The 24,740-nt window shown below is 41.6% G+C and overlaps 1 protein-coding gene across 3 annotated transcripts in view; it reads left to right on the forward strand.

Moving 5' to 3' along the window:
• Positions 1-24,740, forward strand: part of YEATS4 (YEATS domain containing 4) — a 57,920-nt gene that overhangs the window by 30,648 nt on the left and 2,532 nt on the right. Inside the window, exons 7-8 of one of the 3 annotated variants that reach the window (XM_047865971.1) lie at positions 3,578-3,731; positions 9,623-9,987. In XM_047865971.1, the coding sequence (XP_047721927.1) occupies positions 3,578-3,723 (146 nt within the window). In that variant the 3' untranslated portion in view covers positions 3,724-3,731; positions 9,623-9,987. Of the gene's footprint in view, positions 1-3,577; positions 3,732-9,622; positions 9,988-24,740 lie in introns of those variants that run through there. The other 2 variants (XM_047865972.1, XM_047865973.1) reach the window with 2 other exon arrangements.

Below are 24,740 nucleotides of genomic sequence, written 5' to 3' on the forward strand. Positions count from 1 at the left end.
CTTATTCTTGGGTTTCCAAGACTAGGAATGTACAAGAATCGCCAACCCCAAGAGGGAGCTCTAGGATTTGCTCTGTGAATTCAAAGTAAAAACCCGAGTTTGGGCCTTTGTCAATGTTCTGAGCCCACTTAGGTTAGCCCAAGTTACCCCATACAAAAGAGATTTGCAAAAGAACCGTGAAGCTTAAGCACAATGACTCATTTCTTCTGTTTAATCTTACCAAGGCTTGTCACCTCCCTGCTTCATGAGTAGCTGCAAAGGCATTCAGTCTGAGGAATTCATTTCCTAACCTCCTAAACTGACTGCAGTTCGGTTTCTTCCTTCACTCTGATGCCCTCATCATCAGAGACCTTGAGGCCATATCCAACTGGGCATTTTCAGGGTTTATCTTACCTAACTGAATTGACCACTTTCTTTTCCTAGAAACTTCCTCTCTCTTTCTTCTCTGCCCTCCTCTCTCTGTGATTTTTTTCTGTTTGTTTTTTCACCGGTCCTTTTGGCCAATTTTTCTGTTTCCTTTAGTGTTCCTTCTTTCCCTTTGTTAATCCTATAAATATTTTCTATTTTCTATGGTTCTATCTTGAACCAGCATATTTTTTTTTTCTTACTTACCCCTGGCTGCAAATACTGTTTGTATGTTAATTGTCCCAAGCCAGGATATCCAGCCCAAATTCCCATGCTAAACTCTGGACTGTACATTCATCTATCTCCTTGACAATAGGTTTAGATGTTCTATGAGCATCTCAGTTGAACATGTCCAAAACTTAAGTTATTGTCCTCTATTCTGATCTTCTCACCATCACAAATTCCCTACCTTGGTAAATGGCATCAGTACCGATCCATCTTGCCATATTGTCAGTAGTAGATAGGATCTCCCCAACCTAGGCTCCTCTGGTTGAGAACTACAATCACCATTCACAGAGGTGAATTCTGTGGCCCTTCCCCCTGGCCAGACATGATTATATTTGGGTGGATGCTTAACCCAATCTGGATGAATCAGATTATCTCCTGGGATTATTCTCAGCCATTATTGGTACTTGAACTACAGATGATGCAGCTGTATGCCTGGAGAATAGAGAATTGGTCTATAGAGAGAGATTGAAATTGATGCACAAAGAAAAGAAGAGAAGAAGAAATGGCCTCAGATAGAATTATCTTGGCCCTGCCATCCCAACTTCCCACTTGCCTGTGCCTTGCCTGTAGGGCTGCCTCTGTCCTTGAGTCACCACCCTCTGGTATAAAATAGCTTGCTTCTAACCTCTTGTACTTAATTACTATATTAAATTTTCTCTTTTGAATTACCTAACATGAATTTTGCATCCCTGTCTGGACCCTGACTAATGTAAATATCTTCGCAAATAAGCACAGAATGTTGACAGCATTTACTTTAAGAGCTATTTATGTTTCACTGTACAAATCTCCACCATTTACTTCATCATTTGGCGATTGATGAAAACTTGTTTCCAAGTTTTTTGCTACTACAGTTAGTTCTGTAATGAACATCTTTGCATATATATGTATTTTTATAGGGCAAAGTAAAATTGCTAGAAGTAATATTTCTAGGTCAAAAAGGGGGATATGCATTTTTTAATTTTAATATTATTCCCAAATTTCTCCCAAAAGTTTGCACCAATTTATACTATTGACAGTTGTACATTAGAGTGCCTGTTTACACTCCTGGCCAACTTTTTGTCAATCTCACAGGTAAAAAATATTCCATTGTTTCGATTTGCTTTTCTCTGCATTCTGAATGAAAATAAGTATCTTTTCATACGCTTACTGGCTCTTTGTATTTCTTTTTCTGTGAACTGCCATGTAACAGGTTTTATTTTTTGCTGTTTTACTAAATATTATATAGCATGAACTTTATCTGAAACAATAATAAAACCGACACCATCAATAAAGACTGCATATTATTTCATTCTGATTATACCATAATTATTCTTTTATTATTAGATATTTAGATTGTCCCCAATTTTTTTCATAACATTTATAAGTTCTTGGATAAGGAGTTATGAGGACATAAGGGTGTGTGTGTGTGTGTGTGTGTGTGTGTGTGTGTGTGTGTTTAAGGCTTTTGCCAATTGCCAATTGCCCGATGGAAAGCCCATCCCAGTTTGCATTCCCACCAAGCAGACTGTGAGTGTGCCCATTTCCCCATACAAAAGTATTCAGCCAAGAGGTAATTTCTGGAGTTTGTGTCATGAACTGCCCATGCAAAATGATCTGCAGCCCAAGTGGTCAGTCTCCAGAATTGCAGGTTTGAGGCTCCAGCATGAGCAGATTCCTTTATCCATCACTGTGAAGTTAAAACTACAGACCAGTCCTTTTCAATATGTTCTCATTCATCCCACAACAATTTATTGAACATCTATTGTGCTGGGAGGCTTTTTTCTTGACCTGGAGGTCTCCCATCAAAAAGGGTGAGCCACAGTTACACATAACTAAAAATATCATAGTATTGAGAAAATGCTTGGGTGTTGGAGAAAGCCCATCACAGACTTGTGGAACTTGGGCAGGGTGCTTAACTTCTCCAAACTTCAGTTTTCTTTTGCATACAGTTGACATCATGAAACTGATCAGAGGATGGTGTTAAAAGGCCTGAGTGCCTGGCACAACATGTAGGTATTTGCATAGGGAGTAAAAATGTGGGCTCTGGAGTTGGGCTACATGGTTTGAATCTTGGCTCCATTGCTGACTGGCTTTGTGACCTCAGGCAAATTTTCAACCTCTGTGCCTTCCTTCCTCAATTTAAAGTGGGCAGAAACATACTTACCTCATACTGTCATTGAGAAGATCAAATGAGATGATACATGTGAAGTACTTAGATAGTACCTAGACCTACTAAGTACTCAATGTTATTTTTTAAACAGCTTTATTGAAGTATAATGTACATACAGACATATTTCATTTTATTGTGCTTTAGTTTATTGTACTTCACAGATACTGTGTTTGTTATAAATTGAAAGTTTAAGACTTCAGTGGAGGAAGAAAGTGCAGATGTGGTAGAAACAGTTAAGAGAACTAGAGTGAGAAGTGGAGCCTGAAGATGGGACTGAGTTGTTGCAATCTTATGATAAAACTTGAACACATGAGGAGTTGCTTCTTACAGATGAGCAAAGAAAGTGCTCTTTTTTTTTTTTTTTAGTTTTTTTTTTTTAATGTTTATTTATTTTTGAGAAAGAGAGAGAGAGACAGAGCATAAGCTGGGGAGGAGCAGAGAGAGAGGAAAACACAGAATCCGAAGCAGGCTCCAGGCTCTGAGCTGTCAGCACAGAGCCCAACACAGGGCTCGAACCTACAAACTGCGAGATTTTGACCTGAGCCAAAGTCGGACGCCTAACCGACTGAACCACCCAGGCACCCTGAAAGTGGTGGAATCTACTCCTGGTGAAGATGCTGTGAAGATTGTTGAAATGACAGCAAAGGATTTGGAATATTATATAAACTTAGTTGATGCTGTCAAACAGCATCACGTGCTACAGAGAAATCATTTGTGAAAGAAGAGTTGATTGATGCGGCAGACTTCATTGTGGTCTTTTTTTTTTTTTTTAAAGATTTCTTTATTATTTTTAAGTAATTGCTACAACCAACATGGAGCTCAAACTCACAGCCCTGAGATCAAGAGTCGTACGTTCCACCAAGCCAGCCAGGTGCCCCCTTTGTGGTCTTACTTTAAGAAATGGCCGCAGCCACCCCAACCTCATCAGTCAGCAGCCGTGAACATCGAGGTAAGACCCTGCGCAAGCAAAAAGATTACAACTCATTGGAAGCTTAGATGATGGTTAGCATTTTTTAAGCAATATTTTTAAAATAAGGTATGTGCCTTGGCTTTTTTGGGACATAATGCTAGTGCACACTGAATAGCCTATAGCATAGCGTAAACATAACTTTGATATGCACTGGGAAACCAAAAAATTCATTTGACTTGCTATGTTTTGGTGGTCTGGAACCAAATGTGCAGTGTCTGCAAGGTACACCTGTATTGTCATGGGCTGAATTGTGTACCCTCCCAAATTCCTCTGTCAAAGCTCCAACCCCCAGTATCTCCAAATAGAACTGTATTTCAAGATTAGATCTCTCAAGATGTAATTAAATTAAAAGGAGATCATTAGGGTGGACTCTAATCCAATATGGCTGGTGTCCTTAAAAGAAGAGGACATTTGGACACAGACATGTATAGAGGGAAGATGATATGAAGATAAAATGAGAAGACCATCTGCAGGCTAAAGAGAGAGGCCTGGGGGTACCTGGGTGGCACAGTCGGTTAAGCGTCGACTTCAGCCAGGTCACGATCTCGCGGTCCGTGAGTTCGAGCCCCGCGTCAGGCTCTGGGCTGATGGCTCAGAGCCTGGAGCCTGTTTCCGATTCTGTGTCTCCCTCTCTCTCTGCCCCTCCCCCGTTCATGCTCTGTCTCTCTCTGTCCCAAAAATAAATAAACGTTGAAAAAAAAAAAAAGAGAGAGGCCTGGAATAGATCCCTCCCTCATAGCCCTCAGAAGGACCTGACCCTGCCCACACTTTGATCTGGGACTCCAGGCCTCAGAACGAAGAGAAAATAAATTTGTGTTGTTTAAAGCCACCCAATCTGTGGTATTTGTTACAGCACCCCTAGCAAACCAATACACACACCATAAGATTCACCTACTTTTGTGTATAATTCAATGATTTTTAGTAAATTAACAGAGTCATTCAATCTAATACTAGAATATTTTCTTCACTCCCAAAAGAAACCTTGCCTCCATTTGCATTCACTCCCCAATTCCCACCTTCAGCCCCAGACGGCCACTCATTTTCTGTGTGCATAGATTTGCCTTTTCTGGACATTTCATATAAATCATCTCCAATGATCAGGAAATTTTACATGTCAAGAGTCAGCACATTCTATATCCTGATTTTCTATTTGTTACAATGTCTTATATTGAATCCACATAAATAAGACAAAAAATATTATATGTACTGCAGAATAGTCATATTGGGACTGAAATATTCAGTCAAAATGACCATTGTAATTATAAATAAGAAATTATTGCTGGGGCGCCTGGGTGGCTCAGTTAAGCATCCGACTTGGGCTCAGATGATAATCTCGCTGCTGGTGGGTTTGAGCCCGCCTAGGGCTCTGTGCTGCTGACATCTCAGAGCCTGGAGCCTGCCTCAGATTCTGTTTCTCCCTTTCTCTCTCTGCCCTTCCTCCATTCTCACGTTGTCTGTGTCTCTCAAAAATAAATAAAAGTTTAAAATTAAAAAAAAAAGAAATTATTGCTTGTTCTTCGCAGTCACTAGGGAAAAAACACTGAAGACTTTGAGGGAGAGTTTCTGTAGAGGTGCAGCAGGGTAGAGACAGCCCTAGAAGGTAGCAGCTGAACTGCTCAAGAAAACCGCTTCTGCGCTGAGATCTGAACGGACAAGTTGCTCCCCAGAGCTGCTCAGGCACATCTGGTAACTAATCGGGACATTCCATCAAGGCCACATGTTCGGGGCCACGCCTAGAGGGCGGAGCATCTACGCTGCCAAAGACAGTGTGGAGGCTGCACAAAGACTGGGCTTTGTGCAATGCCCCTTTTGTTGAAAAGACCCATTTAGATGAAATCTATCTGGGGCATTATGTCAAAACTGCAAATGGAGAAGTCTTTGCTTTTCTCACCTGGAAGAGTCAGCGCCTCTGTTGAGTTTACCAACCCTTAGTAACCATAAACTGAAACTCTGGATCGGTATGCATATGCATACACATGTAAACATTTATTCAAGAATATTTATTAAGTGCCTTCTGTGTGCCAGGTACCTTTCTAAGCACTTGGGAATATATCAGTGAATAAACAAAGGTCCCTGTGCTTGTGGTGCTGGCATTCTAGAGAGAAAGTCAGCACATAAACACTAAACATAGTAATAATAAAGAAGTTAACTAAAGTGTGAAGTCAAAAGGTGTTAAGTTAGAAAATTAAAGCAAGGCAAAGGGGTTGGGAGTGCCTGGGGTTGGGCAGGGACAAGGTTGCAACTTTATTTTTTTTTAAAACCACTTTACTGGTGTGTGATTGACATAAAGCTGTACATATTTAATGTGTTAACTTGCTAAGTTTGAAGAGACATATGTATCAGTGAAACTATCACCACTGTATGCTTTCAACAGAGCCATCACTTCCAAAAGTTTCCTCCTGCCCTCTATTTATTATTCTTTTATGTCATAAAGTTGCAGTCTCAAATGGGGTGATTTATTTTCACCTTGTTGAGAAGGTGTCATTAGAACAAGACAGAAAGGAGAGGATGGAGTTAGCTCGCAATTATCTGTGGAAAAGTGATCCAGGCAGAAGGAACAGCCAGAGTATGCTCTCTAAAGCAAAAGCAATTCCAAGGAGCACCCAAGAGGCCACCATGGCTGGAACTGAGTGAGCAAGGGAAGAGCGGCAGAGGTGAGGACTTTTTGCAAGGGCTTCAGTTGTTACTCCAAGTGAGATGGGAAACCAGAAGAACAGTGTAAGTGGACTTAAGTTTGGAAAAGATCCCCCTGGATGGATTGGAGGGGAACAAAGATAGAAGCAGAACATGGGTTAGGAGCCTATTTCAGAATCCAGATAAGAGATGACGGTGGTTGAGGTTGGGAACAGTGGACATGCTATGTTTGTGCAACTGGAGATTCATTTGTCCTGCAAATATTCATAGGCACTGTGATGTGCGCTGGGATGCTGTGGTGACCAGCCTAGTGGCAGTCCTTCCCTAATTACTGTAAACAATGGTAATAGTTAACATGGATAGACGGCTTGCTACAAGTCAGGTTGTCTTTAAAAGGTTGAAAGGTATTTTCTCAGTGAACCCAAATCAGCTTCTAAAACTCAGGTGCCACTGTTGTTTGTCCCCATTCAAGGTGAGGGAAGTCAAATCCCGAGAGGGTTAGTGAGTAGCCCAAACTTGCACAATCAGGCCAAAGTCAGAATTCAAGCACATAGGGTTGTGTTCCAGAATGCCTCCCTTAAAAATGGCAGCCGTGATGGGGGTTATAATAGTATGACATGGGAAGGAGGGGATGACATCGAAGCTGAGATTTAACTGTTTGCCAGGAGACGGGTGGGTGTAGGGAGAGGAGAAAGCAGGAGTGAGGAGGGGAATGTCCCAGGTACAGGGAAGATCATGTACAAAGACAGACCTAGAAGTGAGAAAGCAGGACCTTGGAAAGACTGAAAAAACTCCCACCGTGTTGTTGGATCTCCAAGTGTATAGGGGGGAGTGATAGAGGATGAACCAGAAAAACAGGCAGCGAATACAACTTTGGATTAATACATCTGTGGATCAATAGTCTACTAATTGCACATTTGTCTTTAATATTTCCTTCCTGGGATCTCCTGCTGCAAATATATCAATTGAAAGACAGTGGATCTTGGAGTCAGAGAAACAATGACAGCCCAAGGAGCAGCTTGCTGTAGAAAGGCTAAAGACCCCAGATCTCCACCACCCCCTCCATCCAACCCAAATAAGTATACTAAGTAAAGCCATGAGCTAGCTATGCAAACACAGCTTCAAGAAAAGTCCTCTGCCCCATTTCCATCTAATCCTTTTGGAGCCTCTGTTACAGACAAACTTAACTGAATCCTGCTCTGCCATTTCTTAGCTTTAACACGAATTATTTCACATCTATAAACTTAATTTATCCATTCTATAAAATTAACATAATGTTACCCATCTCAGGATTATTATCACTCTAACTGAGCTAATGCATACAAACTGCATATTTGACATTTTCTATTCATTTACAAAACTCACGTATCTAAATAACAATTCCACATTCCAATAAAAAGTGCATTTTGATTATTCCCAAAATTGGATAAATGGTTTAGTCTTATATGATACAAGAATAAATGTTTAAGCTCCACAAACTCCATCCACTTTAGTCCAGAAGTTTCTATTTACTTCCAAATAAGATGGGAAATTCTTGGCTTATGATGTCTAGAAGTAAGGGAATGCATTGACTTTTCAAGCAGAGGATCCCCTGGACTTCGAGAGTAAGAGCTGGTCTGGCCCACTGAGAAGTGCCCAGACATCGAAACCAGACTAATTTGGGATTAACTGGAGGGACGTAGTTGATTGCTCATCGGCAACAATGGAAATGAGCTTGCACTGCCTTGCGCTTACTTGGCTTTCCTTCTCGGGAGAAATGTTGCCATAAATTGTTTTGTGAGACAGCAACAACTTGGCAAGGAAGAAAGTCTTCCACAAAATATTCTAGCCATTGGGAGGGCAAAACTCAGGGAAGTCCACCCGCATTCTTGCGGGATGCAGCTAGACATCTGCAAAGAACATAAGCAGCGCAGCTCAAAAGCCATAGTATCGTGCAAGGCGTGAGCCCACATGCAGAAGGATCAGTACTTTGTCCTCAAAGCCAGGTACCCTGAAACTTGTTTCCCCAGTTGGCCTTTGTACCCCTCTATTCTAGTATTTCTAACTTAAGTTGTTAAATGGGCAAAAGTCGGTGTACTCAGTGGTTCCAAATCAGTATTTAGTCTCACAGAAGTATTTGGAGCTGGTAATGGACCCAGTGACAGGGACCATTTCAAAGTAAGTACGGATCCAGAAATGGGAGAGAAATGCCCTTAATGCTTGGTCAGAGGTGGTACATCTATAAACGCCTAGACTGTCTGTGTGTGGAGACAGGTGGGGAAAAGCATGTGGGCAGGGAGGTGACCGCATGTGAAGTGGACTCTGAGGGGGATGGGGTCTGAGGGGGATGGGGGCAGCTGAGGGCCTCGGCCGAGGGGGGGAATGGTGGGGGACAGAGAACGTAGGAGGGGTCAGCAGCCCTTCTTTAACTGTCATGTGCGTCACTGCCTGAAGGTGGCATCTCTCACTCTGAAGGATTCCTATGAAGATTAAGAAGCCTTGAAATACTTTTTTGGGAGGTCAGTGCACATCTGTTTCCTATTTGTCATGTTCTGTCAGCACTTCTGTGAGAACAGAGCCATTACACCAGCCTTGGAAGCCAGAGGCAGCTGGATCCTCCAGGCCTGGCATCTCCCGGGCCCACGGTCCCACCTCCTCAAGTGGCAAAAGAGTAGAAAACACCATTGCGTCCCATCTCGGCTTCTGCCGCCCCCACTCTCACCTGTACTCTGTGCTTCAAAGAGCAAACAGGTACAAAGAATTCGGCCTGGTTAATCAGTTGTTCTCTTGCCTGCAAAACAACACAGCAAGAAACAACTTAGAGGCTTTTCAATCCTCTGATGTGTTTAATTTGTTATCTAGCAAGCAATAAAGAGAAAAAGAAATTCTCCGGAGTTTTATAATATTTACAGTCCTCTCGCTAGGGAACTGGAGTTTGCCCAGGAGGCATATTGCAAAGTGAGTGTCTGGCCCCAGGGAAAGACCCAGAATTCTGTAACAGTCCTGTTGGCCTAGTGATGTTTATCAGAATGGTGAAGATTTCCAAATGGTGCTTATCAGTGTACGAAGGCACTTATCACAAGTAAGGAAAGACTTCCATTGATTTGGTTCAAAGGGCAGCCCAAGACACTCAGTGAATCACATTCCCTGCCCACCTCCGTGCAATCCTCCCACCACCCCTGGGTGACCCAGGCTGGCTTCACCAGGGTCTGGGTTTGAAATCACAAGGCGTCTGTGACAGTCTACTTTCCTCTCAGGTCGCTGTGTGATGACCAACCTCCAACGCTTAATTCTGATTTCAAGAATGCATTTGGTAGATGGATGATCAGTACCCAACTGGGTCGGGGCTTCAGTTTTCAAGATCTCAACTGAATGCCTTCGAAGCTTCTGAGCAGATGAGAAAGGATGATCAACTACTTACCGATGCATAAAGGCTGAGTGGGCAGGAGGCTCACACTCCTGTGATTGTAAATCCTTTTCAAGTCTGTTTATCGGTGTTCTCCACTAGTCACTCTGTGATGTTTTAGGACTCGCTTTAAAATGAAGAAGTATTTAGGGGTGCCTGGGTGGCTCAGTCGGTTAAGCGTCCGACTTCAGCTCAGGTCACGATCTCACGGTCCGTGGGTTCGAGCCCCGCGTCAGGCTCTGGGCTGATGGCTCGGAGCCTGGAGCCTGCTTCCGATTCTGTGTCTCCCTCTTTCTCTGCCCCTCCCCTGTTCATGCTCTGTCTCTCTCTGTCTCAAAAATAAAAATAAACATTAAAAAAAATAAAAAATAAAATGAAGAAGTATTTAATTTTATTGATCACTACCCATGTGCTGTGTTTCTAGGACTGCCTATTTATTGGTGTTTCTGTAAAAACAACAGCAGCCACGTGTTGTGGAAACAGTCTCAGTGGAAACCAGCAGGACTTAGCCTGATGTGGGCATTTTTGTTACATGCCTCCCCAGAAATGCTTGAGTTAATATTTTTACAATAGAAAAAAAAAGGCAATAAAAGCTTTTGAAGCCAGATGTCTCTTTACAAAACTGCTGATGGGGAAACTTTTCTCATGTAGAGACTTCAGTTAAGGTGATCAAATAAAATCAGTTATATTTAAAGTTGCTGGCTTTTTTGTTTATCTCGGTCAAATAAAGCTGTGTGTTCTAGTGAAGAAACTGAAGGTCAAAGGTCAAAGGACAAAGATTCTGGTGAGGTCTTGCATTAGGGAAGCCTTTTTAGCAGTGACTTCAGCCTTGGCAGGTGGTAATGCTGTTCAAGTCATGGTCAGAGGACGGTAGGGTTCCAAAATCTAAGTCTGATTTGGACCGCAGACATTGCGCTTGCAACTTGGGTAGGGCACTTTTTACTAGTTTTCTGATCTTCACCAAGTCTTAATTGCCAACTCTCTCTCTCTCTCTCTCTTTGTTAACTGTCAATAGTAAATAACTGCTAGTCTAAAACATTCACCTGTCAACAAAGTGATGTATGTTTTGGAGAGAGTCAACAAGCAAGAATTGAAGTGACTTCAGTTGGTTTCCCCCCACTTATTTCCCTTGGCAGAATCCATCCTTGTGTGGTAATTAACTCTCGTTTATTTGTTTCATACCAAACTAAAACCTACACAAATCTAAATACATGTGGGAGAATCCTTCTACCTGGCTGCTTGACCACCATCAGAATCGCCAGTAAGTTGTAAGTATAGTTGACTTAAGTTCCACATCAGTCATTTCTCCTGCCCTCCTCTCCGACCCTTCTTCCTTTAGTGCCCTATTCAAATGTCACACCCTCTGAGGCCCACTTTTCTATTCTCAGTCTCCCCTCCATGAATTAAATCCTCCCTTACTTTGCACATTCCTCTACTGCTCATCATACTTGATAGTCACGTGTTTATGTGTTGTCCTCGCCTATTCAAATGAGAACCCCATCAGGGCAAAGGAGTTTTTAGGGCCTGGAAAAATACCTTGGATGGAGGTCAAAGGAAAGGACTAAAGTGATTTGCAGCCTGGGTCACTGTGAGAACTCCATCAATAGTTAACTAGTCAGGAGGGACCTGTTTTGGTCAAGGGGGAGGGGGCGAGAGGCAAGATGATGAATTACATTTCAGTTGTATTAAGTCTAAGGTGCTGGAAGCACATTCAGAAGGATATTTCCAGCAGACCTTTGGGAATATGTGAAAAGAACATGAGGAAGAGACACTAGAGGGAAAGAAATTTGGAAGCTCTTCACATAAAGGGATGGGTGGCAAAAGCCACATGATTCACTGAGTCCATGGAGGTGAGTGGTGTCTTAGATAGAAAATTACAGGAAGACATCTTAGGAAAAGCTTTCATTTAGGGGGCAGAAGGAAAACAGCCAGAAAAATCCTTCAGCATTAGGGACCTAAGAGAATAGGAAAATGAGGGGCTAAGGAAGCCAGACTGGGTGTGGTTTCTAGAAAGGTGATCGATGCAGAAAGTTCAAGGATAATGAGAATGGAGGAAACACCCGTATATCTCATAACTGGAAAATCACTGGCAACTTTCAAGAAGGCACCTCCAATTGAAAGAGAGGAACAAAACCAAAAGTCTAGCGGGGGATTGCAAAGTCAAATGCTTATAAGGACTAGAGAGGTAACAGAAGTGAGCAAAGAGACCATGATGATATGGTGATCATAGGCCCCACCACACACCCATGCCCAGGCCATTGTTGCCTCATGGAAAGCATGACCCAAGACAGCCAGCTATCTGACCTTCACAGAGAAGACTGAATTTTTTTTTTAATGTTTAGTTTTGAGAGAAAGAGAGTGAGCAGGAGAGGGGCTGAGAGAGAGGGGGACAGAGGATCTGATGTGGGCTCCGTGCTGCCAGCCGAGAGCCCGATGTGGGGCCTGAACTCATGAATCATGAGATCATGACCTGAAGTGAAGTCAGACACTCAACTGACTGAGCCACACAGGCTCCTTGAGAAGACTGAAATTCTTATTTTATTTTTTATTTTTTTTTAAACTTTTTTTTTTTCAACGTTTATTTATTTTTGGGACAGAGAGACAGAGCATGAACGGGCGAGGGGCAGAGAGAGAGGGAGACACAGATTCGGAAACAGGCTCCAGGCTCTGAGCCATCTGCCCAGAGCCCGACGCCGGGCTCGAACTCATGGACCGCGAGATCGTGACCTGGCCGAAGTCGGACGCCCAACCGACTGCGCCGCCCAGGTGCCCCTGAAATTCTTATTTTTAAGTGAAATTTTCCAATTTAAAAAATATTGTGAGTCTAATGAAACACTTCTATACACTGTATGGGTGTATTTGAGCTCGTATTTGAGCCTCCTGTACTAGCAGCCTTTGCTAGGTTTGAAGGCATTGATGAGAGGACAGGAATCTTCTGAGATATAACCAGTCTGCTGGGTGTTTTAGAGACTGGAGTGCTAGCAGGTATCAAAGAGAAGATGGAATTTTCTGGAAAGAGAGGTCCAAAGCGTAGGTGGAAGTCATGAGATCAATAAGAAGAAGAAATACCTTTTCTTTTCAGATGAGAGGGATGAAGAGAGTAAGAGAGAAGTGTTAAATATTGAGAATGAGATTTAAGGTAAATAAGGGAAGATTAAGGACCTTGAATTTAATGTCATCAGTGAACTCTAAGAAGTAGACCTTGAGATTACCTGTGGAGGAAAAGGGAGGCAAGGACTGCTCTTGGGCCATCGGAGGGTGGGAAATGTTTGCAGTAGTCACAGGGTTAGGGTTCAATGGTGACAAGTCAAACAAATAAAGACCCAGTGGAGGTTGATAGCATACATCTAGAGGGATTTTCCATTTAACCAGCACTTTTTAAATGGCTCTGCATTCTGGGCACTAGGCTAAGCCCTGGGGATTTCCAGTCAAGTTGAGGAATTAGATGAAGAAATAAATAATTGCCACAGGCTATCAATGTCACAGAGGGGTACAAACAGGGTGCTTTTGCGAAAAGAGGAGACACATCCTGGAAGGCTTTCTGAGGAGAGGGGATTTAAGTCTATGTTTGAAAAATAAGTTGTAATAGAGAATAAACTGATGGTCACGAGAGGGGAGGAGTGGGGAGGTTGAGTGAAATAGGTGATGGGGGTTAAGGAGTGCAATTGTGATGAGCACTGGGTGATGTATGGAAGCGTTGAATCACTATGTTGCACACCTGAAACTAGTGTAACAGTGTATGTTAACTACATTGGAATTAAAATAATAAAAAAGAAAAGAAAAAGAAATTGTAGTTGCTATGAAGGCAATGGTGAAAGTCAGAAGAGACAATATATACAAAACACTAGCGGTAATAGCAGGCATGGCGCATTCTGGGAATTTCAGCTACTTCCATGTGTCTGAAACAGACTGCCGGTGGCAGAGTGGAAGAGGATGAAACTGAAGAGTTATTGAAAAGAAACATGAATGGTCATGGAACTTGGACCTGCCCTATAGACAAGGAAAACCCACAGAAAGATTTCTACGACAGTGACATTATCAGCCTGTTAGAAAGAACACACTGACTAGAATGAAGATCAGGAAGGAGGTCAATTTTGATCTGCAGTTATGTACTCAGCCACAGAGGATATATCTCCATGGATTTAAGTTAATGATGGCAGGCTTAATCTCTTTCTCCTCTGATCTAGGGCTGGAACAAGCAACCCACTTTAGGTTAATAGGGCATAAAAGGATGTCTACAAGGAGCCTCTGGGAAAGAGTTATTTGATAAGTAAGAAATGCTTGAGAAGAAAGCTTCAGTTTTCCCCTTTGTTCCTCTCTTTCTGGATGTTGTTCTATGAAGATGTAACGTTTGGAGCTGCAGCAATTATTTTGAGGTTATGAGGTAATGGTATGAGGTAAGGATGAAAGCAACAAATTGAAGATGGCAGAGCAGAAGACAGACCTTGGGTTCTTGGTGTTAGAGGAGGCCATTAAGAGGATGCGACCACTGGTTGACCCACAAACTGGACTTGGGCAATCAGAGGTTCCCCATCTTCTTCCCTGTCCTTGGAGTGTAGATTTCTGTCCACTGTTCCCATAGCTGGAGCCGTTTCAAGGACAGAACCTTGAGAAAGTAATGTGTTGTTGAGACCATCTGAACTATGTATGTGCCTGAACCTCTATAGGCCTCTGTATACAAACCTTTAAGATTCTGGTAGGTGGACATGGAGATACATTCATCTTGTGACTGTCCAAGACAAACCTCATATGTAAGCCCCCTCACTTACTAAAGTTTCCACCTACCGGAGCGCCTGGGTGGCTCAGTTGGTTGAGTGTCCGAGTATTCATTTCAGCTCAGGTCGTGATCCCAGCATCATGAGATTGAGCCCCGAATTGGGCTTCATGCTGAGCATGGAGCCTACTTGGGATTCTCTCTCTCTCCCTCTGCCCCTCTCCCCTGCTCGCACTTTCTCTCTCTCTCTCTCTCTCTCTCTCTCTCTCTGTAATAAAATAAAATAAAGTAAAATAAAATAAAATAAAATAAAATAAAATAAAATAAAATAAAATAAAATAAAATAAAATAAAATAAAATAAAATAAAATAAAATTGCCACCTACCAATCTGGAGTGGCCCTCCTCTTTCTTTGGTCTCTCCTTGCCCCCGTGTACAGGGGCCAGTTTCAGATTTCAGCTAGGGAACTCCCGGGGTTGCAAACCAACTATGGTGACACCGTTTTGTTTCCAAAACCACTCTGGGATGACCTGCCTTGAACTTAACAAGCCAGTAATTGGTACACTCGTGGTTTAAGTCATGATTAGTTGGGTTTTTTGTTAATTGCCACATTGCCTTATATGTGGCCATCACAGTAGAAAGTTTAAGAAGCAAGAGATCCTAAACTGCTAGAGGTCTTCACTCATGTATAGTTCTACTTCTGGGTTCAAGAGGTATGTTGCATACTGTTGGTTAGTATTGTATATCTCTTACCAGTCTTTACCCTTCCTTTCCACATGTCACAACCGACTTAGACAAGGCTGCCTCATTCATCCATGTTTTCATCATTGTAGCTTTACTTGGTCCCTCCTAAACAGAATTCATTTCTTTCATTTAAAGTCCCAGTGTCTTGGGGCGCCTGGGTGGCTCAGTCAGTTGAGCATCCAGCTTCAGCTCAGGTCATGATCTCATGGTTTGTGAGTTCGAGCCCCGTGTCGGGCTCTGTGCTGACAGCTCAGAGCCTGAAGCCTGTTTGGATTCTGTGTCTCCCTCTCTCTCTGCTCCTCCCCTGCTCATGCTCTGTCTCTCTGTCTCTCTGTCTCTCTCTCTCAAAAATAAACATTAAAAGAATTTTTAAAAATTAAAAAAAAAAATTAAAAAAAAAAAGTCCCAGTGTCTTAGGGTACATGGCTGGCTCAGTCAAAAGAGCGTGCAACTCTTGATCTCGGGGTGGTGAGTTTGAGCCCCACATTGGGTGCAGAGATTACTTAACAAATAAATAAACTTAAATAAATGAAGTCCCAATGTCTTGGTATTTAAACTACAATTAGGGGTGCCTAGGTGGCTCAGTCAGTTAAGCATCTGACTTTGGCTCAGATGATAATCTCACAGTCCCCCGGTTTGAACCCTACATTGGGCTCTGTGCCAACAGCTCAAAGCCTGGAGCCTGCTTTGGATTCTGTCTCTCTCTCTCTCTCTCTCTCTCTCTCTCTCTCTTTCTCTCACTCTCTCTGCCCTCCCCCGCTCACACTCTGTCTCTGTCTCTCAAAAATAAACAAACATTAAAAAAATTAAAAATAAAATAAACCATAGTTAATTATGAGGCCAAGGGTCTTGTTTTCTTTATCTGTGTGCCCCTGGCACAAAGGCTGGCAAATAGCAGATGCTCAAAAAAAAAGTGTTTTAAGTGGAATTTTGAGATAGAGGGCCTGAATAATAATAAAGAAAATATTGGACCTATTTTGTATGTTTCTCCAGATTTGCCTCACTGACCTTCAAGCTGCTCACTAATAGAGAGTCCTGATGGTGTTTACCTCCCCTGGTGTGAGGAACATCTCAGGCATGGCCCCCATCACACCCACACAATAAGAGCTGCAGTGGAACCAGGAGTCTCAAGCCAGCTCAACCTGACTCATGGAGCCTCTGGCTCCTCCCACCGCTTCCAGACTCAGAGGCAGCACCGTGCCTCACTCAGGCTGTGGCTTTCCCGGTGACTGCCTGGAGGGGTCTTGTGTTACACAGCCCAGGAGTGCAAGGGACTTATCACCCTGGGAGGTCTACGTTGACCAAAGAAAGACAGGAGGTGAAGAGGAGCTTGCACATTAACTAGCTCCCTTCCTCCTTGATGGACCACTCTGGGCACCATTATTCCATATGGCCTGACCAAGTAACTCGCCGGGTTTTCTCATGAAGCCATAGCCAATGCCCTAATGAGCTACTTTGTATTTACTATTTCTCCATCCCTGATTGACATCCTTTTTACTCACCCTTGATGCTCTGGGATTGTATCTTCTTTCCAGTTATATTAGCATATACCTTGCCTCAACCATTGTTTTTTAGGCTAAGACAAAGATTCTATTATTCAGTATTGGTTTTCTTGTTGCGTTTTTGAAATCTATTGTGCATTCACGGATGCCACCTCAGTTTAAATTCTTTCAAACATAGGTAGCCAGGGATGCCAAACAGCACAGTATTTGTAAAAACTCTTTTTAAGTAAACCATTATCCATGAGGAGTAGTTCTTAAAAATCAGTCTATTTTTGAAACATTCTTAAACAAGGTGCAATGAGGTCTAAAGGGCAGCAAATTAAATGCCCGTGATAAGCAAATATTTAATTGTCCTTGATTTTAAACACAGACTTGTCAGACTGAGCTTGATAATGACTCCTTTAAAGTCACATTATTTCCCAAGGCATCAAGCTTGTGTTGACAAGTTTCTTGAAAGACAGTTGGAAGAATAATTGAAAGATACATAATTAACTTTTGCTTAATGTTTGGTTATCGTAATGTCATCTAATATTAGTAAAAGCTACAGCAAGTGATCAGAGTATCTGAGTTAATTTCTTTTGACAGATGTGGAATACTATATTATTTTTTAATCATTATTCTGTTTATCACAGACATCTTTTTGATGCAGTTTAATTTGTTTTATACCGAATACATGTAGGAGTCATATATAATTAATGAAAATGTCCTCAGGAGAAAAATGAGGCTTCAGTCTCTGTGGCAACATAATCATGTTGAATTTATGCATGACTCTAACTGTAGGGGTCTGGAATCATTAGCCAAGGTTAATGAAAACCACAATTTACAATAAAGATATTAACCTACATAATTTTATCTGAAATAAGAAACAAAATCTGAAAATTTTAGCATACTGCTAAGCTACCCAAGACAAAAACACATATACAAAGGAAAAAAGAAAAAGTTTGGGGTCTGGTTGGGGAAGAACCAAAAGAGGAATTGTACAAGTTGAAAGGGACATATCAAAAACAAAACAAACAATAAATCTAGCAAAGATTACCCTCTTGATAATTTGAATCTCAAATTATTCAAGCATATGTTTCCCAATTGCGATTGGAAAGTAATAGCATTAATACCGAAATATGTACATATTTAACACAGTCACTTTTTTTTCCCTATACTTTATTTATTTTTTATAATTTACATCCAAGTTAGTTAGCATATAGTGCAACAATGATTTCAGGAGTAGATTCCTTAAGCCCCTTACCCATTTAGCCCATCCCCCCCTCCCACAATCCCTCCAACAACCCTCTTTTTGTTCTCTATATTTAAGAGTCTCTTATGTTTTGTCCCCCTCCCTGGTTTTATATTCTTTTTGCTTCCCTTCCCTTATGTTCATCTGTTTTGTATCTTAAAGTCTTCATATGAGTGAAGTTATATGATATTTGTCTTTCTCTAACTGACTAATTTCACTTAGCAAAATGCCCTCTAGTCCCATCCATGTAGTTGCAAATGGCAAGATTTCATTCTTTTTGATTGCCGAGTAATACTCCATTGTGTGTGTGTGTGTGTGTGTGTGTGTGTGTGTGTGTGTGTGTATATATATATATATATATATATATATATATACACACCACATCTTCTTTATTCATTCATCCATCGATGGACATTGGGCTCTTTCCATTCTTTGGCTATTGTTGATAGTGCTCCTATAAGCATTGGGGTGCATGTGTCCCTTTGAAACAGCCTACCTGTATCCCTTGGGTAAATACCTAGTAGTGCAATTGCTGGGTTGTAGGATAGTTCTATTTTTAATTTTTTGAGGAACCTCCATACTGTTTTCCAGAGTGGCTGCACCAGTTTACATTTCCACCAGCAGTGCAAAAAGAGACCTGCTTTCTGAGCATCTTCACCAACATCTGTTGTTCTCCGAGTTGTTAATGTTAGCCATTCTGACAGGTGTGAGGTGGTATCTCATTGTGGTTTTGATTTGTATTTCCCTGATGATGAGCGATGTTGAGCATTTTTTCATGTGTCAGTCTTCTTTGGAGAAGTGTCTGTTCATATCTTTTGTCCATTTCTTCACTGGATTATTTGTTTTTTGGGGGTTGAGTTTGATAAGTTCTTTGTAGATTTTGGATACTAACCCTTTATCTGATATGCCGTTTGCACATATCTTCTCCCATTCCCTTGGTCACCTTTTAGTTTTTCTGATTGTTTCCTTCCCTGTGCAGAAGCTTTTTATCTTGATGAGGTCCCAGTAGTTCATTTTTGCTTTGGTTTCCCTTGCCTCCAGGGACGTGTTGAGTAAGAAGTTGCTGTGGCTGAGGTCAAAGAGCTTTTTGCCTGTTTTCTCCTCTAGGATTTTGATGGCTTCCTGTCTTACGTTTAGGTCTTTCATCCATTTTGAGTTTATTTTTGTGTATGGTGTAAGAAGGTGGTCCAGGTTCACTTTTCTGCATGTTGCTGTCCAGTTTTCCCAGCACCACTTGCTGAAGAGACTGTCTTTATTCCATTGGATATTCTTTCCTGCTTTATTCTTAACTGTCCCACTAATGAATGAGGGTAAAGAGGTCCCCAAATCAATCAGCAAATGTTTGTTATATGCTAACTGTGGTGATTTAGTCTAGAGACCAGTGCCTAGATACTTGCAACTATGTTCCCTGATCAAACTGGAAATTGCTAGCATCAACTGTGACCTGCTTTATAATTGTGCTTACCTAATCACCAGGCCCTCTGAAGAAGAGAAGATAATAGCAAATAGGGAAGGAATGTTAAGGGAGGTAGGATGATCTAAGGGAGTAGAATTTTAAGAAGGCAGTGACCCAAATGTTGCCACTAGAACAAAAAGAATAAGGAAGTGCCTTTGGAATTACTTAGAAGCAATCACTGGTGTTCTTCAAAAGAGCAGTGTCAGACACTCCGACTTCTGGCCATGATTGAATAATTGGAAATGGGATTAACCTTAAACAACTAGGACACTGGACAAAATATAGGAAACAACTGTTTTCAGACTTTGGACAATAGGTAGTGTGGGAATGTGATCCCTTGGAGAAGGTAGCCCTCAGATGTCCATGGCTTTCTGCCTTGGGGCACCTACCTGGCCATGGATTAGGAAAGTGGGTTCCATGTAAAACACAATAATTTTATTTGAGTTGAGGAGACAAAGATCAGAGTTCAGGAGAGGTGAGGCTGCTGGAAGTTTGTAGGGCAGGGTTGCAGAGAGGAGGAAGCTACTTAGAAAAAGAGCTCTGGAAGTCTGTATGGGCTTATTTTGAGTCTGCTGAATACAGTGAAACTCAACAGTTTGGGTAAAGAGAGGTTGGAGAGCTGTGGGCTGAACTGTTCCTGAGCATACACAGGAGTGGGACTGCTCAAGTTCTGACTAGGCAGAGAAGAGTGGCCTCACTGATCACTCACTAGGAGTGTTCTACAGTAACCCTAGAAAGGCCCTGCTTTAGTAATGTTACTAAACTATTCCTAGAATAAAGGCTACAGGGGTGCCTGGGTGGCTCAGTCAGTTAAGCATCCCACTTTGCTCAGGTTATGATCTCACAGTTCGTGGGTTCAAGCCCTGTGTTGGGCTGTATGCTGACAGCTGGAGCCTGGAGCCTGCCTCAGATTCTGTGTCTCCTCTCTCTTCCTGTCAGCTTCTCGCGCTCTCTCTCTCTCTCAAAAATAAATAAACATTAAAAAAATAAATAAAGTTTACTTTATGTCCACCCTAAATAGGCTTAAAAACAAGCCCCCAAAGGATCAAGTACCTTTATTCCTACCATAACAAAACACAACAGTCTTTAAAGGAAGACAACAAAATCCAGATACTCAACAATGTAAAACTCACAATGTTCAGCATCCAACAAAAATTTACTAAGTGTGCCAAGAAGCAGGAACATGTAACCTATAACCAGAAGAATAATCACCCCAAAAGGACCATGAAATGATAAAGATGGATGGAATTAGCAGACAAGAATGTTAAAGCAACTGTTAAAACTGTGTTTGACTATTTAAATGAAAGCATGAACAAAGTGAGGGGAGAAATGGAAGACGTTTTTTAAAAGTGCAGTTTCAACAGGGTGATGGAGAGGAACAGGGACCCCAGACTGAAAAAAGGGAAGGAATAAGGAACACAACCTGAAGGGAGTGGCCGGAGACTGTTTATTCAAGAAGTATGGCTGCAAAGACAGAAAGGGGCAGCAAGGCCTATCAAAGGTTTGGATTGTTGTTGTTCCCTAGGGAAAAAAGTGATAAGCTAAAAATGAAAGCTAAAGAGAAGTGTTAGAAAGAAGGATTTATATGAGGTTAATGGTTCTAGGCAGCTTTAGGAGAGAAAACTTTTATCTCTAAAGAAAGGGGATTGATTTTTCCCCGAGATAATGGAAAGAAGCTGAATATAGAGACAGAAAGTTCAAGGGAATTGAACAAGGCCCGGGTAATTAATGGAGTTTCAGTAAACAGAAGGCAAAATCATTTACTATGAGGCCCCAGGACTGGGGGAATCCAGCGAGTGAAAAAAATGAGAAGGAGACTGAATTGGAGAAAATGTAAGAAACGAATAAAAGGACCGTGAAACACAAAACAACTCCCATTTCCCCAAACACTGTGGATAGACTGGACATCAGATTTAGTAAGAGGGAAATAATAAAATGCAAAGAAGGAGGGTTTGGGTTAAAACGTGAAAAGGAAAATGATTTCTCTTTTTCTTTTTGTGTATTAAATCCTGGTGAAGACTTCCTGGGAGAATAGTGTTGAGGGTGGTGGAAAGGGAAAGAAGGGAAATGAGAGGCGGGAAGCACTGGAAGAGTTGGACGGGGTAGAATGGCTATCATCTTCAGGTCGCTAGTTTTATTTTTGAAAGTACATTTGTAAACTTGGGTAATAAAACTATGCATAAGTAACATTCTGTTGCAACACAAACTACAAAGCTGTTACATTTCTGTGTTTCGGATTGAGATGAAAGGGTCAGGTCAGGAGTCAGAAGACATAATGTTGGGTCTGGTCGCAAACAGTGACCATCTTTATGGGTTAGTTATCTCATCTCTCTGAGTCTGTTTCTACATCTGTAAAATAGGCAAAAAGGCCACTTATGCCTACTCTGGATGAATTTGCACAAATCAAATGAGATTATACACAAAAACATTTTGTTCTCTGTTTGGTGCTATAAAACACAAGACACATGTAGATCTTTTCTGGGTTACCCACCCAGCTCACAGTGATTCATCTTTCTCTGAGAGTTGCCTTCCCATTCCCCAGTTGGATTTACTACATCACTCCACCCATCTACCCACAATTGATTGGACCAGGATTGTACAACTAATCCTAGATGGGCCAATCAGACTCTCCTGAGAATTTAGAATTGGGACCAAGTGTATCCAATTTGCACTGATTATTTGAACAGAAATGTAAATTCTGAAGTAATGAGTTGGTCGTCTGCTGTCTGCTGAGGGCATGAAGGTGCAGAAAAGCCAGTCTAGAAAGAGAACAAAGCTGAGAGGCAAGGGGAAACTGAGATAAGAGTAAGAAAGAGAGAGGACTAATACTTTGGATAACTGCACAGTTCTGGACTCTTCCTCTTGAGTCCTGACTGCTTTATTGGCCTGGGATTCTGTAAGATACCCCTGTGTCCTATAAATAAAATCCTCCTTTCTTTCTTTCTTTCTTTCTTTCTTTCTTTCTTTCTTTCTTTCTCTCTCTCTCTCTCTTTCTTTCTTTCTTTCTTTCTCTCTCTCTCTCTCTTTCTTTCTTTCTTTCTTTCTTTCTTGCATAATGTGGCTCATGTGTTTCTCTGTAATTTTCAACTAAAGAATCTTAACTAAAGCAATATAGTGAGTTCAATAGTGTCCCCACCACCACCACCCAAAATTCATGTCTACTCAGAACTTTAGAGTGTAACCTTATTTGGAAATAGGATTTTTGCAGAATGTGGGTAAGATGAGGCTATACGAGATTCAAATGGATTTGAATCCAGTGACTGGTGTTCTTATAAGAATAGAGGGGATAGAGGGGATAGAGGTGCCTTGGGTGGCTCAGTTGGTTAAGCGTCTGACTTTGGCTCAGGTCATTATCTCACGGTTCATGAGTTCGAGCCCCACATAGGGTTCTGTGCTGACAGCTTGGAGCTTGAAGCCTGCTTCTGATTGTGTCTCCCTCTCTCTCTGTCCCTCCTCTGCTCTCACTGTGTCTCTTTCTCTCTTAAAAATCAATAAACATTAAAAAAAAAGAATAGAAGGGGATACAAGAAGTGCACACAGAGAAGGCCGTAAGAAGATGAAGGTAGGAAGAAATTGGAGTTATGCTGACACAGGCCAAGGAACGCTGGGGGCCACCAGAAGTTTGGAAAGCCAAGGAAGAATTCTTCCTTAGATCCTTCAAAGAGAGCATGGCTCTAATGACACCTTCATTTTGGGCATCCGGCTTCCAGGGAGCTGAGAGAATAAATTATGTTGTTTTAAGCCACCCAGTTTGTGGTACTTCATTACAGCAGCCCTAGAAAACTAATACAAGGAGTAGTATAGGACAATTTACCTCAAAATTGCTGTTCTCAAGCTTTGTTGTCATGGAAAGAGCTAGACTCTACACAAGGGGAGACCCTTGAAGCTTTCAAGTACCTTCTCGTCCCACAGCCGCTTTCTGGGAAATAGGTCTCTAGTGGTTTGTTCTGTATACGGTTTTTATATTTCTTACCATATGAAACCACTGCTGCTACTATTCCAGCCACACTCAGTTGGAACCAAGTTTCATGGAAATGAGAGAGTTAGAAGGAAGCCAAGAAGAGCTTCATGTGTCAAACTGCCCAATAGGGCTCAGTCTGTATTGGATGATGACAAATCACCTCAACCAGGAAATACAACTACTAACTAAACAAAGAGTAGGCAATATCCCAATCCATGCTGAGCCCTTGCTTCATTTCTCCATGAGCCTATAGATAAACCTGTCTGGGAAACTCTGTGACCAAGAATGGCTGCCATGAAACAGAGGACATCCCATGGTGCCCCACAAATCCCAGCAACAAACCCCCTTTATCAGGGATCATCTGGGCATGCGTCCTTGTTTTAGTCTGCTCAGGATACCATGATAAAATACTATAGACTGAATAGCTTAAACAGCAAAAATTTATTTCTTTCACTTCTGTAGGTTGTAAAATCTAAGATCAAGGTGCTGGCCAATTCAATTCTTGATGAGAGCTCTCTTCCTTGCTTGCAGATGGCTGCCTTCTTGCTGTGTCCTCATATGGTCTTTCCTCAGTGGGTGCGCGCGCACACACACACAGACACACACACAGACACACACACACACAGAAATTTCTCTCTCTCTCTCTCTTTTTTTTTTAATTTTTATTTTAGAGAGAAAAAGAGTGTGAGCAGGGGAGAGGGACAGAGAGAAAGAGAGAGAGTCCCAAGCAGGTTCCATGCTGCCAGCACAGAGCCAGATGCACAGCTTGATCTCATGATCCTGAGATCACTACCTGAGCTGAAATCAAGAGTTGGATGCTCAACCAACTGAGCCACCCAGGCTCCCCTCTCTTGCTCTTCATACAGGACCCCAACCTGATGACCTCATTTTATCTTACTAACTCCTAAAAGCCCTATCTCCAAATATAATCACACTGGGGATTAGTCTTCAATCCTTCTCCCTAACATATTGTTAGAATCTTTTCAGCAAACAGCTGGCTCATTCATCATTATAATGCAGGGATTGCACTGAAAGATAATCTTGGATAATTTCTGTCCCCTCACCAAGATGCAAAGTGCTTCTAATTACATAAAGGAGGACATACACACAAATATACATAACACACATAAAGGAGGACATACATACACATATACATACACACACACATGAATATATAGATATTATATATATTCATAACTTTCTATGTGCCAGATGTTGGGCTAAGTGATATATATATATATATATATATATATATATATATATATATATAGCTAAGTGATATATATATAGCTAAGTGATTGATATATATTGATATATATTGATATAAATTCATTTCAACCTTACAACAATCTGATGAGGCAG

The sequence above is a fragment of the Prionailurus viverrinus genome, chromosome B4, assembly GCF_022837055.1.
Source record: "Prionailurus viverrinus isolate Anna chromosome B4, UM_Priviv_1.0, whole genome shotgun sequence".
Classification (NCBI taxonomy): Eukaryota; Metazoa; Chordata; class Mammalia; order Carnivora; family Felidae; genus Prionailurus; species Prionailurus viverrinus.